Here is a 14,649-nt window from a genome sequence, read left to right on the forward strand (position 1 = left end):
TATGTCGATTACGTGTTTTATACTGGTAAAACAGCTTAATTTATGTACTGGAACATACCACAAAGTACAGGATCTTCGTCTGATCTGTCATGGCAATCCGGCTGGGCATTGCACAAGAAATGTGAACTTGTGCAGTTCCCATCATTGCACTGGAACTGCCCCACAGGACAGTACCGGTGCGGACAAGTTGGGGGCTCATCTGAGCCATCTCGACAGTCCCTCTGCCTGTCACATTTCCACCAGATGGGAATACACCTACAAAGAGAAAACAGCGTGTTCTTTGTTGAGGATATGGCTTTACAGATGTACAACCATCCTTTTACAGGACAAAAGACACTCTTGTCTTAGTAATATTTATTGAAACATCCAAAACATCTTGAATTTTATGTCTTCTATTTCATATGTCAAATGCTAATAAAATGTCAGAATATTGTCACCAGAAACAGATGATAAACAGATGATATTGGTAGACCTCTAGAAGGAAGTTCCCAGAAAATAATAAAGAAATAATTTTTATGCTTATTTGTGGTAAACATCTCTGATATTTTTAGATCAATCATTTAATGAAGTAATATTTCACTAATTCACCCAAATTTTAGCACAAAAAATTTCACTAGGGATTATCATTATAACACTGCTTCAAAATGCAACCAAATAAGCACACCTGCCTCATAGGCTCCAGGGTGATACATCAGTACAATAGCTCTTATATTGCCCTTTCTCTCCCTCCACTGCTGTCTCAGTAAAAGGGGTTAGAAATGTGCCCTCACATCAGCTAAATGGCTTTCCTGGGACACTGACAGACAGTATATATATATTTGGCAGAAACAGATACATTGTAAAAGATGTTTAAAAAAATATTAAATTCCAGGTTTGAGAATTCAACAAGAAATGGTTTCTGGAGGTACATGCTTCTAACAACCCAAACTTCGCTACATCAGCAATGCCTATAATAGAAAGAAAAGTTAAAAAGTACTACTTAAGGAACCAGCCTAGAAGTACTTTTCCAAAATGAAAGCCTGTCTTCCTGTCTTTTCCTAGTTTTCTCTCTGCAACCATGTCACAAATTCATAATGAAAACAGAAGGAAGCTCTAATTTCCTGCCCTTTTGAATAGACTAAACTGTAAAATATATCTTTAAGAGCAAATGGAAAAAGTGATGGTGAGCCGTGGACTTACCTCTCAGTGTCTGCACAGAGAAACTGGGTGCTAGAGCACATTGGAAGGCAGTGGGCTGTGTTGCCAAACTGTATGACCATGAAGTTATCAGGACATTCACAGGAAAACCCCTGACCACCAGCTTTTATTAGGCAAAGATGGGAACAGCCACCATTATTGGTGCCACAAGGATTATTAACTGGTAAAATAGAAGAATAAATATTACCATGCTTCGTAAATTCCAAAACACAAAGGTTTCAATCTATGATAGATTCCTTTAATACTGTTTTGAAATCTTAAATGTAAGAGGCTGAAAACTAAAACCTAGATAAGTAGGCATTTCATGAGAGAAATACATGTCATTTCATGTATACAAAATCTATGCTATCAAGCAATGATGTTTTAGAAACAAATTTAAAATTATCCAGTTATTGCTTTTCAAAGAAAGGGCAATTTATAAATGTAAACTAGATGCCTACATTTACTCTGTGCCTTTTATTTCCCTCAGCAAAGGCAAAAGCTGAGTGCACTCAGGGTCCTTTACAACTAGTCCCCAAATAACAGCTGACCCTCTAAATGCAAATCTAATTCTGTTTTCTCACCAAATGGTTGTCTGTATGGATGGTAAACATGGATGTCAAATGGTCTGTGTGTGGTATTCACAAGAACAGTCCTTTCTGATCCATCATATTTATTTCCTTTTTCAACTGTCCTTGTGTTCCAGTCAGTCCAATATATTGTGTCTTCAAAAATTGTTATCGCAAATGGATGAGGTAGAGTCCCATCGTATACCGTGTGACGATGATGTCCATCCAGGTCAGAGTACCTCCACAAAGAAAAATTTGTGCAAAACATTCAGATAAATGCTAAAACTTCTTTCCATCTTTTCTCTTCACATATTATGTATGCTTATGGTCCTTCATTATTGGTGAGCAGAAACATGAAATGTAGAATTGCAGCTTTTTTACACCTTGAAGACAGATCACCATCCTTACCAAATTCATTTGAGTATATGGAGGAAAGTAAAACAGGCTATTTCAGGGAAATAAATGGAATAGAGTAACATCCACTGAAATGTATAGTCCTCCAGAAGCACATTAGCTAGAACAATGAAATTTTGCACATTTATTGCCTTAACAGCGAGTTATTTTTGTCACAAAAGAGACTAGCTTGCCTAGATGATTCAGACTGCTAATAATGAAACGCTGAAAGCAATAATAGGCTTCCTATATTCCTAAATTTTACAAGTCTTTCTGATTTAGGGCTTCCTTTGCTGAGCTATCTTTGACAAGATTTCACATTTTTCTATATCTTCCCCATATATGGGGAAATTATGAAATACAAGAGAGGAGAGAAAGAGAAACATACGTATAATTAACTCACATTTTTAAATAGACATCTCTAATACTTTATCATAGAAAAGGCAACCAGAAGAATTAATAGAGAAGAATCGAAGTAAATACAAATATAAATCTAAATGTCCAGGTAAATATGAATACAAATATGAACACTAACATAATTATGAGTTATTGGTTTCAAAATATTTCAGTATAATGAGTTTCAAAATTTAATTGGTCAGATAACAATTACTTATTTTTACTGCTATTTAGGTGGGAATTTTCCAGTACTAGAACAAATGTATAGATTCTTCTTCATTGACAAAAGAATCCCACTTGCCAACAGGAAATTTCATATCAAACTTATGGGCATTCAGACATCTTCTAAAGGTTTGTATACAACTTATTAGCACATAACTAGTTTAGTTACAGCTCAATTCTCATCTGTAACCAAAAACAAGAGAATCAAAAAATAGAGAATTTATAGTCAATTTTGCTTTGGTTCAGGTTGCATAACTAGACACAGAGAAGTTGCATCTTTTAATTTTTTGACAATTTTCATTGAATGCAGCAACTCGGTTACTGTGTCATCTAATGATCCATATCATCTACTACTCCAGACATTTTGACTCCAATTTTCTATAAAGTCAGTGGGCAGAAGTATGTATTCTTTTCACAGCACCTATAAATTCTCCCACCACAATCTGACATGAGCGATCATTCAGTTGTTTTAGTATTTCCTGTGTACATACTCAATATAATTTAGATGGGCATCTGTCCAGTAGAGCTTGTCATTGGTGTAATCTATGGTAAGTCCATTGGGCCACTCTAACTTTGTAGAGATGATTACAGTCTTCTCCTTGCCATCCATGCCAGCTCGTCCAATATAGGCTCGATCTGCCCAGTCTGTCCAGTAAATCTGTCTGTTCAAATGAATACCTAGAGTTAGGATTGTTGAAGTAAATACTAGAAGCCATGCCTCAAATATAGTATTTCCTGCCACAGAACTAAAGCAGAGATTGAGGAAGAAGAAAGCTAGTATATTTCTTAGTTTAACTGCTACAGCAGACAATTGTGCAATCACAACTGAGTTCAGTCAGCCCCAACACCTACCAAACCATACACACTTCTATCAACCTTTTTAGCCTTGCAATCAGAGCTTTCTAGTCCATATGGAAGCAAATTCCACTTTCAATGGTAGCTGACAGCGATGCATATATACCCACAACAGGCAAGCTATTATTTCTCCTAGGCTGCAAATAAGTACTAACACCACAGAAATCTAAATGTAAACCGCCCAAATTTACTTCAGAGTTTCAGAATAGTGCAAGATTATTTGCAAAATAAAGGAAAAGGACTCTTGGAAGGTCATACCCATATTTTGGATGAACAACAACTGCTCTGGGATACTGAAAGCAGAAAGTATTGTTGGCATCCACACACCGATCCAGCAGTTTTTTCCGGAATCTTCCATCAAGTTCAGAGACATAGAGACAATCTCGGTAGGCATCCACCCAGTACAATTTTCTGAAATATTTGAGAGTTAATTTATTAAATATTATTTCCCCCCCCTTATTTTGCTTCACAGTATCTTTAATTTTTTTTTCTCCTAGAAGCAATGTATCCACTGCAAAGGAACATATACTTCATTGACATCTCCTCTACACCACGCTCCAGGCTGCCCTTTTCACTTCTGTTTTCCTTGTAACCACAACCAGTGGTGCCAAATTCAAACTTGCAGGTGCCCAGTTGAGTAATAATATGCCATTTGCCTACAAATTCCTGTACCACTCTTCCCTTTCTTTCCTACCAACAACGGCCAGGAGCAGGAAAACAAACATGCAGTGCAATGGACTGTGACCAGGACTGTAAGGCAACTGTTCCATGCTGCCACCTCTGCTATCATCAAAAAGCTAGAAAAGTCCCAAGTAGTTTCACACCCTAATTTAAACTTCAACTTGAATTTTCTAACACTTCTATTACTTTGCCTGGGAATTACACACAGCTGTAAGCCAAGAAATCATACAAGCAGAAGTGATGATTTTTTTTAAAGCATCAAAGCAAAGCATTAAATTCAATTAGAACTACTGCAAAATGCTTTGAAATTCTCTGCAGAGCTGGCCAGCTCCAGCATCTACAGTGTCATTCCAGAAATAGCCCGACAGATATAATTCTGCCTACACCACCCTAAGTAGCACCATTCCCACCAGGGAGGAGGAGAAAACAGTCTTCTCCAACCTGCATCTCATGGCAACTTTTCATCCTCTCTCTGCACAGAAAACAAGGAGGAAAATTCAACCATTGTACTCTTCTTCAGCCTGCCTGGAACACCTAAACAAGAACTGACTGAAGACATAACTAATGGTAGCTGAAATAATTCAAAAGCTATATTAGAAATGAAGCTGTAGGACCAGTTCAGCTAAAATTTGCCTTTTGCTTCATCATCTCTCCATGATTCATAAAGCATTTGTGGCTGCCAGCAACAACATTAATTATTAGTTTAGAGACAAAATGGCTTAAAAATAAAAACTATTACATAGACACAGTCATATAAACACTCTCATATAAGTTCCAAAAGTGACATTTGGAACAATTCTTATTGGTTTACAGTCTGATCCGTGTTATTTAAACTTTTCATACTTATATTACTGCACTTGGAAAGCAAGATGAAACACAGCAAGACCACTGTCAGAGTGGCCACCACATAATGACAGAGGTTCTGGGGCAGTAAATCAGACTACTTTTTGAAACACAGCAGGCAACTAAAAATTTACCATAATGAGATGTGTTTTCCAATTACCTCACCCATATGCCGACCTCCTGACAGAAAATTATGTGGGTCACATTGTTTGAGTGTGTCAGTTAAAGGTACATTTTTTAAGAGCCAAACACACATGCTCTTCACACTGGTAGAGGAGCTAAATTTCATTAAGGCTTACTGTTACTTACTTCACTGGGATCTAGTTACCTGTTACAATATTTTGTTTATGCTGAGTGAAACCTGCATGCCAATCCCAACAACTGCTAGCAAATGATCAATGGGAGAGCAAGTCTGACAGAACCTCAGTATACTACATATCAGAGTAATTTAAGTATTAGATGCTAATAAACAATTTCAGAGCAGTTGTGTAATACTGCATCCACAACCCAAACTATTTCACTACTCATCAGGAATTTCATATGGAGTGAGGAAAAAGCCCTAAGATAAACTTCTTCACACATCATTTCTTCAGTAGCTAAGAAAGACAAAAAATGTGTTTTCTTACCTGCCAACCCAGTCAACAGCGATACCTTCCCCGTTGGGCACATCATCACTTATCACTGTCTCCTTATTTGTCCCATTTAGGAACATTCGTTCAATGACATTCCTCCCCACATCAATCCAGTATAACCTCTTTTCCGCCCTGTCAAAGTCCAGTGCCACCACATTTCTCAGTCCTTGCAAAATGAGAGAGTAAGACTGGCCATCTGCTGTGAGATTTCTCAGATAGTAACGGTTGCTAAAAATAAGGTATGGGGAGATATTACTATTTTGCCGGCAACTTTTTCCATCAGGCTCCCGGATATAGCCTGGGGCACACTTACAGATGTAGGAGCCAGCTGTGTTCTCACAAATCTGGCTACATACTGATGGAGTTTCATTGCACTCATCAATATCATCACAAGTCCGTTTATCAGACATAAGTTTGTATCCAGGATGACAAGTACAGTAGAAACTTGTCTGTGTGTCTGTACAGTCATGATCACATCCACTGATTGAAGGGTCACTGCATTCATTTACACCTGGGAAAGGAAAGGAGTTCTATTCAAGGAGCCAGCTAGCGGAGTAATAGTGCAGTCACTTTCCAATGCACTCTGTCTCTCTCTCCTTGCTACCACCTGAAAATGCTGAATGTGGATGTGGGCTGCTGTAATAAAGGAAAAAAGTAAAAAACACAATCTAATATAAAATTATTCTACCACCTCAGAAGTCTGTCACAAAACATCGAGTGCAAAGTATGGGCTATGGCATATTTTGGAAATGCAAGGGCAATGCGTAACAATGTATGAAATACATTTTGTTTGTATCATGAGCTCATCAACACAGTCAGTTAAAGCAGCACATGATAAGTATGACTTAACTAAAGCAAAAACATTTAAAAGTTACATTTCTTATAATTTTAATTTTTGAGGAACAGCCATGGAATAGATATGATTGGAATTAAGGAATTGTCTTAAGAGTGTATTTTATCAAAGGTGCCTAAGATTTTTACATGAGACAGTACAAATAAACATATACATACCACATCCTTTTTCATCACTGTTATCTAAGCAATCATCCAACCGATTGCAGACTTTAACCAGCTCAATGCAGTTTCCATTGTCACATTTAAAATGATGGGGAGAGCAAGTCGCTTCTGGCGTACTACAGAGATGTTCCAGCTCATCAGACTCATCACCACAGTCATTATCCCCATCACAGACGTAGGCTTTGGAAATGCAGCGCCCATTCTGACAAGTAAACTGGTGCTGTTGACACGGTTCATAGATGCATCCTCTTTCATCACTGCTGTCACCACAGTCATTCCGCCTATCACACCTGAAGAAGAATGAACACTGTCTTCAAATATAAGAAGGCAATCACTGTCTTCAGGGCAGATGAATATATACACTCTCCCAATTTCCAAAGAAGGTTGATATTTTTAGCTCCCATAGAAAAGACTTTCAGAAACTGGGGTGATACTGTATAGTCTGATCTTGTGAGTCCTGCTAATATTCCCTGTGTGCATTACAAGCTAGACAGAATCACCCCAGGAGCGGTTACTAGTGACAATAAGAAGGATTAAATGCTAATGGTGAGCAATAGGAATATTAACAGAAAATTCTACAGCATTTTCAAGTCAAAGCTAATGCACAAATGCAGAGCAGATAAACAGTTTCATTACAACATATAATTCTAATTACAACTAAATGGTGTGAAAAAAAGGTTGAATTAGCTCCTTCACAATTAGCAATTTTGAGAATCTCTACAGCTGCTGGGAAGTCACAAACCTGTATGTGTTACGGATGCACAAGCCATTACTACAGGTAAACTCATTTTCTGTGCAAGATCTTCGTGTGCAGTTCTGGTGTTCATCAAGAGCATCACTGCAGTCAGCATCACCATCACAGACCCATGCCCGAGGAATGCATCTCCTGAGCGGGGGTCGATTGTTGGCACAAGTGAACTCTGCTGCTGTGCAGTTGCGGTTTGCTGAAGGAAAAGCACATCCACTAACCAAGTTATACTCTGTGTGTGTGACACCCTCCTCCCCCAGCCACACAAGCAGCTTGGATATCCACTCATAATCCACAACAGAGCCATGTCCTGCTGCACATGCAGAGACAGATATCACTGTATCTTCTCACTGACAAAACTGCACATTGCCTTTCGTAGAGGCTGAGTGGGAGCTAAAGCATTCCTTAGGCAATCCTGACATGTGCAGAAATCTGCCTCTTACTGGATTCTCAAATAAACTTTTTCAGCAGATTTTCTGGGAGCTGAACAGCCTCTATTTCCTATTTTGTTCAAGGTATTCTGTGCTCCAGGGAGCAAGCAGAAGTAGAAATATTACAGTTAATAAGGGCAAGGACTACAAGTATAACCAGCTATTCTTGAAAGAATCAAGAAGCAGGACCAGTCTTGGTGAACCCCCTTCCCTTCCTTCACCTTCTGAACAGATACACTTATTTTGTTCACCAGTTTTTAAAGATTTTAAGCCACAAACATGTGGTTAATATGCACAAGATGTGGTGCATGATCACTAGGGAGTACCTCCACTGAAGCTGCTCCAGCTGCCCAGATCATACACACAACCCAGGTTAACTATATCTCCATTTCAACTCAACAATTCAAAGAATAATAACTGCAAAATTAAAACAATGGGTTTTTTTGGTTTTTTTTTACTAGTAAAATATTCAATTTTGATTCAATATCATGAAAAGGAAGGTATAGAAAACTGTACCTCATGCTTAATGTGCACCTTTATGGGGTAGAAAAATAGGCAGTGAGTGAGAGTTTGGGGGTTGGTTGTTTTCTAAAAAACATCTGCAGGACAAAATGCAGTATCTACTTGCATTAACCACCTACCACAATTATGTCTTTGATCCTCATCGCTCATATCCCCGCAATCATTATCACCATCACAGATCCACGTTGCTGGGATACATCTGCCATCATCACATCTGAACTGGTCACTCGAACAAGTCCGCATTTGGGGCACTTAAAAATGAACACAATCCTATGCTTGTTAAACTAACCTGCACTGCCATGAAATCTACTGAGGACTATTTCAGGCAGAAGCTTAGGACAGTGAAACGTAAAATCAAAGCTTAATTGTAAAATAGTTAACGTATAAGATGCAAAACATTTTCTTAAGCTAAAGATGCAAGTCCAATAATGTGCAAAGCAAACCAAAGAACAATCTTGCCTTGTGTTATTCTTACTTTTACAATGAGAATAATAACTATGTTATAATATCAATTGTCAGTGAGTTCAGTTAGCTCCTTCTCTTCTTCCCTGGATATCACTGTCCTTTTTTTTCACCTCCTACCCTACTCCTCTGCTTATTCCCATCAGTTTCCACTGTACATACAGGATTTATTTACTGTAATGCTATGATACCCATTTACTGTGTCAACACCATTGCCCTCTGCATCCCGCATTCCTTTTTTCCCCAAATGTAATACTGCATGGACACTTTCTGTACAGTATGACATCTGCTTCTACATGCAAAACAATACCAAAATACTTGCTGTTTTTTGCCATTTGATTCACTACCATCATAGTCTTACAGGGATAGGAGGTTATACATTAAGAGTATTACAAACAATCAGTTGTCGCAACTAAAACCTTCATATTTCATACACAGCTTTAAGGATTTAAAACTCAAATTACTCAGTGACTCAGATTAGCAAGAGTGAATAAAACCCAGAAGATACTTATTTTCCACCTTGTCTGGATTAAAGCTTCTGCCTACAAGACAAAGAATTGATTTGCCATAAGCCATCATGTTGTATCTTCTGAGTGCAGACTTACCACAAGAGGCAGGCTCATCAGAGCCATCAGCACAATCTATTCCTTGATCACAATACCAATGGGCAGGAATACAACGTCCCGATGTACAACGAAACTCACTATTTGTGCAAGTCAGAGACACTGGAAGAAAAAACCTATGCATGACTTCTTTTTTTCCTGCTACCTTTCCAACTTGTTTTAAGTTGCTTTTGAGTCCATGTTATGCAAAATATATTACAGTCCCCAAAACAGAAAGAGAAAAAATTTTGCTAGGAAGGATGTCTTTTCCCAGCCTCTATGGAAAGAGTTCATTGTACAAACCAGCTTGATATTGGTATGTAAAAGAATGTGATTGATTTTCTCCCTGGGCATACGTATGAGCTAGTAAGCAGACAGAATTTGCCCTGGAAATAAGATTGCATGCAGCAACTGTACATATATTCTACATTTATGCTTGAGATTTGTGCACAGGAAAATGACCACATTCCAGTGTACTCATTTCTCCAGTGCTCAAACCAGGCATAACAGACTTGGTGCTCTACAGGAAATCAAAATGTGCACTAAGGAAGTAATATCTCATGGTAGAGAATTCTCCTCCTAGCAATTTTTCTTCACTTGCTGGTAGGAATCTTTCCTTACTGGCAGTGAAGAACAAACCATAACACTGAGTAGTTCCAGCTCAGCATGCTGCAAGTACTCTCTGCACTTCAGCCAAGCCCCTTGACCCTGGCATGTATAAAGGGTTTTGACAATTTCTTCAGCAGTTACCAATACTTTCCTGTACCCTCTGATGGTTTCAAAATACCAGAAGGATTAAGTCTGGCCTTTTAAGTTGTTCTTCCCTGTGCCTTTAATGATGGAAAACAGACAGTTAACTATTTCTCATTAACATCTTGGTGTTTCTTTCATCTCTCATTCCCTCTCTCCCTCTTCCTCGCCCTTCACCACTTCTCAATTTATGTAATTCAGCAGGGACATAAACAGTAGAAGGGATAAAGCACACCTTTGACAAGTAGAACAAGGCTCACTATAGCGAAATATTCTTGACACATTGGTGTCCATAGACAAAAGGTGCCACATTTTGGCTACAAAAATTAAACCCACATTTTAGAAAAACTGTGGCAGTTAGTTCAAGGCACATACCTTTAGAAAAAACAGTGAAAGCAAAAACAATCTACTCAGGCAATACTAAAACTAAATCATGACCTGAAAATATCAATTATGTTTTCCAAATTGATCCATAGTATTTCATATGGGAAAACTACTACCTAACTTCTACCTAATAAAAATGTCCTAGCAAATTTAATCTAGTTTGTAATTAAGGCTGATTGAAAACTAGGCATTTCCATATCCTAACTGGAAGATACAATAAATCATATGCTAAATCATAACCTCATGAAAGAGCTAAAAGAAATTTGGGACCATAGACAAATTAATTTGGTTAGAAGGAAGAATATTCTAATGTTAAAGTTATTGAAAAAGACAGCTCTCTATAATACTTAAGTGCCAAACACCTTGTAAGATAATAAAAATACAGACCAAAATAAGCAAAAGGAACAATCCTCAAATGCTATATTAAAACTCTGAAAAAATGTTTAATCTTTTTTATTAGATAAAAGCATTGTTCAGATAATTATAAGATAATAGTATTATGTACATATAACTTCAGTATTACAAAAGTAGATGTTTTGAGAACAGTTTGAGTTATATTAAAAGAAAAGAGCAGTGGAATAAATTACAGAACTGTCAGAGAAGTAACAAAGGCCCTTTAACTCTCTTAACTTACCACAGTGAGTTGGACTCTCATCACTCATATCTCCACAGTCATTATCACCATCACACAAGTACGTTCGAGGAATGCAAATATTTGTGCTTTGACATTTTGTAAAACCAGACTGGCATGTACGCTCCGCTTTAAGGAGGGAGGAAAAAAGCAGAAGTGCTTTAAAGCTATTTTAAATACTGCTGTGCTGTTATTTTCATGAACTGCAAAAGTAGCCAATATTGAACTAATCACGGTTTACATCTTAAAGAAAACAAACATAACTGATAACTTTTATAAGGCGTATAATTTTAAACTATGCCATTATGGGATCCCAATATACACTCCTGATTATTAAATATAGTATAATTACTATAGCATGACACAAAGTAAAAGGCCATTGTCAAATTCCAGGTTAATCCTGCAAAAACATAAACCCTCAATCCAAGTTATCAGAAATAGTATTTTTGAAATGCATGGAATTATTTACAAGAATTAACATTACATACTGCATGAGCATTTGTTGCTTCAAGGCAGACTACTTACAGCAACATTTAATATGTAATATCTTAGGGTGTTCCAGAACATGATTTTCAACTCTATTTGCTTCAAACAACACTAAACAGTACCTGTAATGTAAATTTTAAAAACTTTTGTCCTTCTTACTGGTTTTGTCAGATTTCTTCACATAAAACCACATTTCCCTCTTCCTTTGTCTAGAGAGTCAGACACCAACAGGCACTAGATACTAAGGCTCAACTTACGACAATTCCTCTCATCTGATGTGCCATTGTCATAACAGTTGTTTACTCCATTGCAGACATACTGAAGGGATATACACCTTCCATTATTGCAAGTAAATTCCGTGTGGGAGTCACAGGTTCGGAACAAGCAGCCAAGCTCATCGCTGTTATCTCCGCAGTCATTGTAGTGATCGCAGCGGTAATGATACGGTACGCATCGGCCATTGCCACAGGTGAAAGCTGTTGGCTGACAAGTATGGAAAGCTGCAGAAAATAAAAAGAAAAAAAAAAGTGGATAAAATGTAATCTAAATTCTCTGACAAAGTAACAAGCAAAATCACAATATTTTTACCTGCCAGGGCAAACACAGCTGCAAAACGGACTGCATGAAAAGTAAAATACATATTTAAATTAAAAAATTAGAAATTGGCTATACATGACAAAAAATTCAATACTACAATGCTTCTGGATTCTAAAGCAAACCACTAATCTTTCAGACCTAAAATCTATGAGCAAGCAAGGGATCATTTCTAAACTACAGCCATAAGATCAATGATCATAAAGCCATAAAGCTGACAGAGACTACAGAACAGGCAAGACAGAGTATCCTTTCTAAAGCAGTTATTTTAAATGCTTACCACACACACTTTCCAACTCATCACTGCCATCACCACAATCATTGTCATTGTCACATTTCCACCGCTCAGAGATACAATGTCCATTAAGGCACGTGAAGAAACCAGTATCACACCTGGTACCATTATCCACAATACAGTGCTTGTTGTTATTGGCTAAATACCAGCGACCTTCAGAGGGGCACTGACATTCTGCACCAGCTGGACCTAAATTTATGTTTGACAGTTTAAAAAAATAAAAATAGGACATGACAAAAAGGAAACAAATTTAACATTGATGTTTTATATAGATTTCCATGAAAGTGTTCACAGTTGTAACACTGGAAAAGGCAAAACAATTTTCATAATTCCTATACAATCTATTTGCTTAGATAGTAGTGACTTAGCCAGACTTTTATCTCAGTTAAGCATATGCAAACCCATTAAAACGCACAACAGTTATTTCAGAGTTCCTTAGAGGAACTGAGATCAGAATTTGGAGTATCTTAGTACTTGCTTGTTGTCCAAATGCCTTTTTACTGGCAGCAAGATGGCATGTGATGCTTTCAAATATCACAGTTATATCCACTGAGACTTTATCCCTCAAAATCAAAACAGGTGTTCAAAATTTCTTGCAACAGACAAACTGCTCTTCTCAAAATTAATGAGAAGTTTGAGTTGTTTTCAGGCAAGATAGATCTTTAATGGTATTTAAGATGCTACAAATGAAAACAGGCACTGAATTACTTTTTCAAAGTCAAGAATCATAACTTCCAAAAATCTACAACACATGAAACAGCTCTATAACACTTATGTAAAGAAATAGCAACCATAAATTTTTAGAATGTCTTGTAGGAAACATCTGATTAGTAAGAGCATATACTCTTAAGGTAAGCATATCCTGCAACACTCACTTCATATCTCATCCAAGGAAAGTTTAAACCCCAGAAAACAATGGTTTGGTTTAAGTTTGGTTTAAGAGAAACCCATAATTTTCACTTGTGAGGATTCTCAGACACAACCCCTAGGTGTGTTGGTGAAACACCATGATCTTAAATGGCAATTATTTTGATTGCATTTATAAATAAAATAGATACTAAAAAATTGTGAACACTAAGAAATATTTCAACTGTCCCCATGTGACTAGAATTGTTATAGTCTAAACTCTAATACAGCCAAGAGTAATAGCTTGCAGTCATCAAGCATAACAGCTTACCTGGCGCACAGATGTGACTGCAGCCACCATTGAACTGGTTGCAAGGGTTCATACACTGCTGCTGCTTACTCTTTGCCCAGACATGAATATCCATTGGTCTTTGTGGAAGATTCATGATCATTACAATCTGATCTGAACCATCATACTTATTAGCTCTGTAAATGCTTCGTGTGTTCCAGTCTGTCCAATATATGTGCTGATCAAACACTGTCATTGCAAATGGATGCAGAGCAGTGCTAACAATGACCTCACGATTTGTACCAGTGAGAGTGCATCTCTCAATCTTCTGCCTACAAAAACAAATAAATTATAATATCTTAAAGAAGTCTTTTAACTTATGTATAAAACCACGCCCTAACTAGTCTGGCAACTGACATCCAGCACTTCAGTAGTGTTCACCAATATCTTGGGTGCTGCTTATGTTCCCCCAACTCCATTAACTAGAGTTTGAAACAGAAAAGTGTACGTTCCATTTGACATGCTAAATTCCTCTTAACAGAGACATCCCATTACAAGTGTCTTGACCTCCTGCATGCAGATAAATCCAACAGCCTCCTTCTTCCCAGAAGATTCCATAGAGACACAGGCCATGGGATTTATATTACACTACAGAGAACACTCTTCTCATACAACAGTCTGAAAAATAACTTCTATACTGAAGGAATCAGAGGGGAAAGATCTGACTGCTGCAGTGGTTTCTCCGAGACCATGGGTAAATTTGAATGGTGAGAAAATGAAACAATTTTTTAAAACTTTCCTGCTGATGGAAGAAATTCTGTGGCA

General features: G+C 37.4%; 1 protein-coding gene across 3 annotated transcripts in view; it reads right to left on the minus strand.

The window, feature by feature from the left end:
* LRP2 (LDL receptor related protein 2) overlaps positions 1 to 14,649 on the minus strand; it is a 111,021-nt gene that overhangs the window by 27,609 nt on the left and 68,763 nt on the right. For all 3 annotated transcript variants that reach the window (XM_031056532.1, XM_031056533.1, XM_031056527.1), the window contains exons 43-56: positions 13,867 to 14,156; positions 12,675 to 12,878; positions 12,058 to 12,300; positions 11,318 to 11,443; positions 9,553 to 9,672; positions 8,605 to 8,736; positions 7,527 to 7,728; positions 6,779 to 7,074; positions 5,762 to 6,278; positions 3,870 to 4,022; positions 3,248 to 3,418; positions 1,761 to 1,984; positions 1,180 to 1,357; positions 59 to 255 (exon numbers count right to left, since the gene is read on the minus strand). In XM_031056532.1, the coding sequence (XP_030912392.1) occupies positions 59 to 255; positions 1,180 to 1,357; positions 1,761 to 1,984; positions 3,248 to 3,418; positions 3,870 to 4,022; positions 5,762 to 6,278; positions 6,779 to 7,074; positions 7,527 to 7,728; positions 8,605 to 8,736; positions 9,553 to 9,672; positions 11,318 to 11,443; positions 12,058 to 12,300; positions 12,675 to 12,878; positions 13,867 to 14,156 (3,053 nt within the window). The remainder of the gene's footprint in view (positions 1 to 58; positions 256 to 1,179; positions 1,358 to 1,760; positions 1,985 to 3,247; positions 3,419 to 3,869; positions 4,023 to 5,761; positions 6,279 to 6,778; positions 7,075 to 7,526; positions 7,729 to 8,604; positions 8,737 to 9,552; positions 9,673 to 11,317; positions 11,444 to 12,057; positions 12,301 to 12,674; positions 12,879 to 13,866; positions 14,157 to 14,649) is intronic.

This window comes from Geospiza fortis, unplaced genomic scaffold (assembly GCF_000277835.1).
Source record: "Geospiza fortis unplaced genomic scaffold, GeoFor_1.0 scaffold112, whole genome shotgun sequence".
NCBI classification, from domain to species: Eukaryota; Metazoa; Chordata; class Aves; order Passeriformes; family Thraupidae; genus Geospiza; species Geospiza fortis.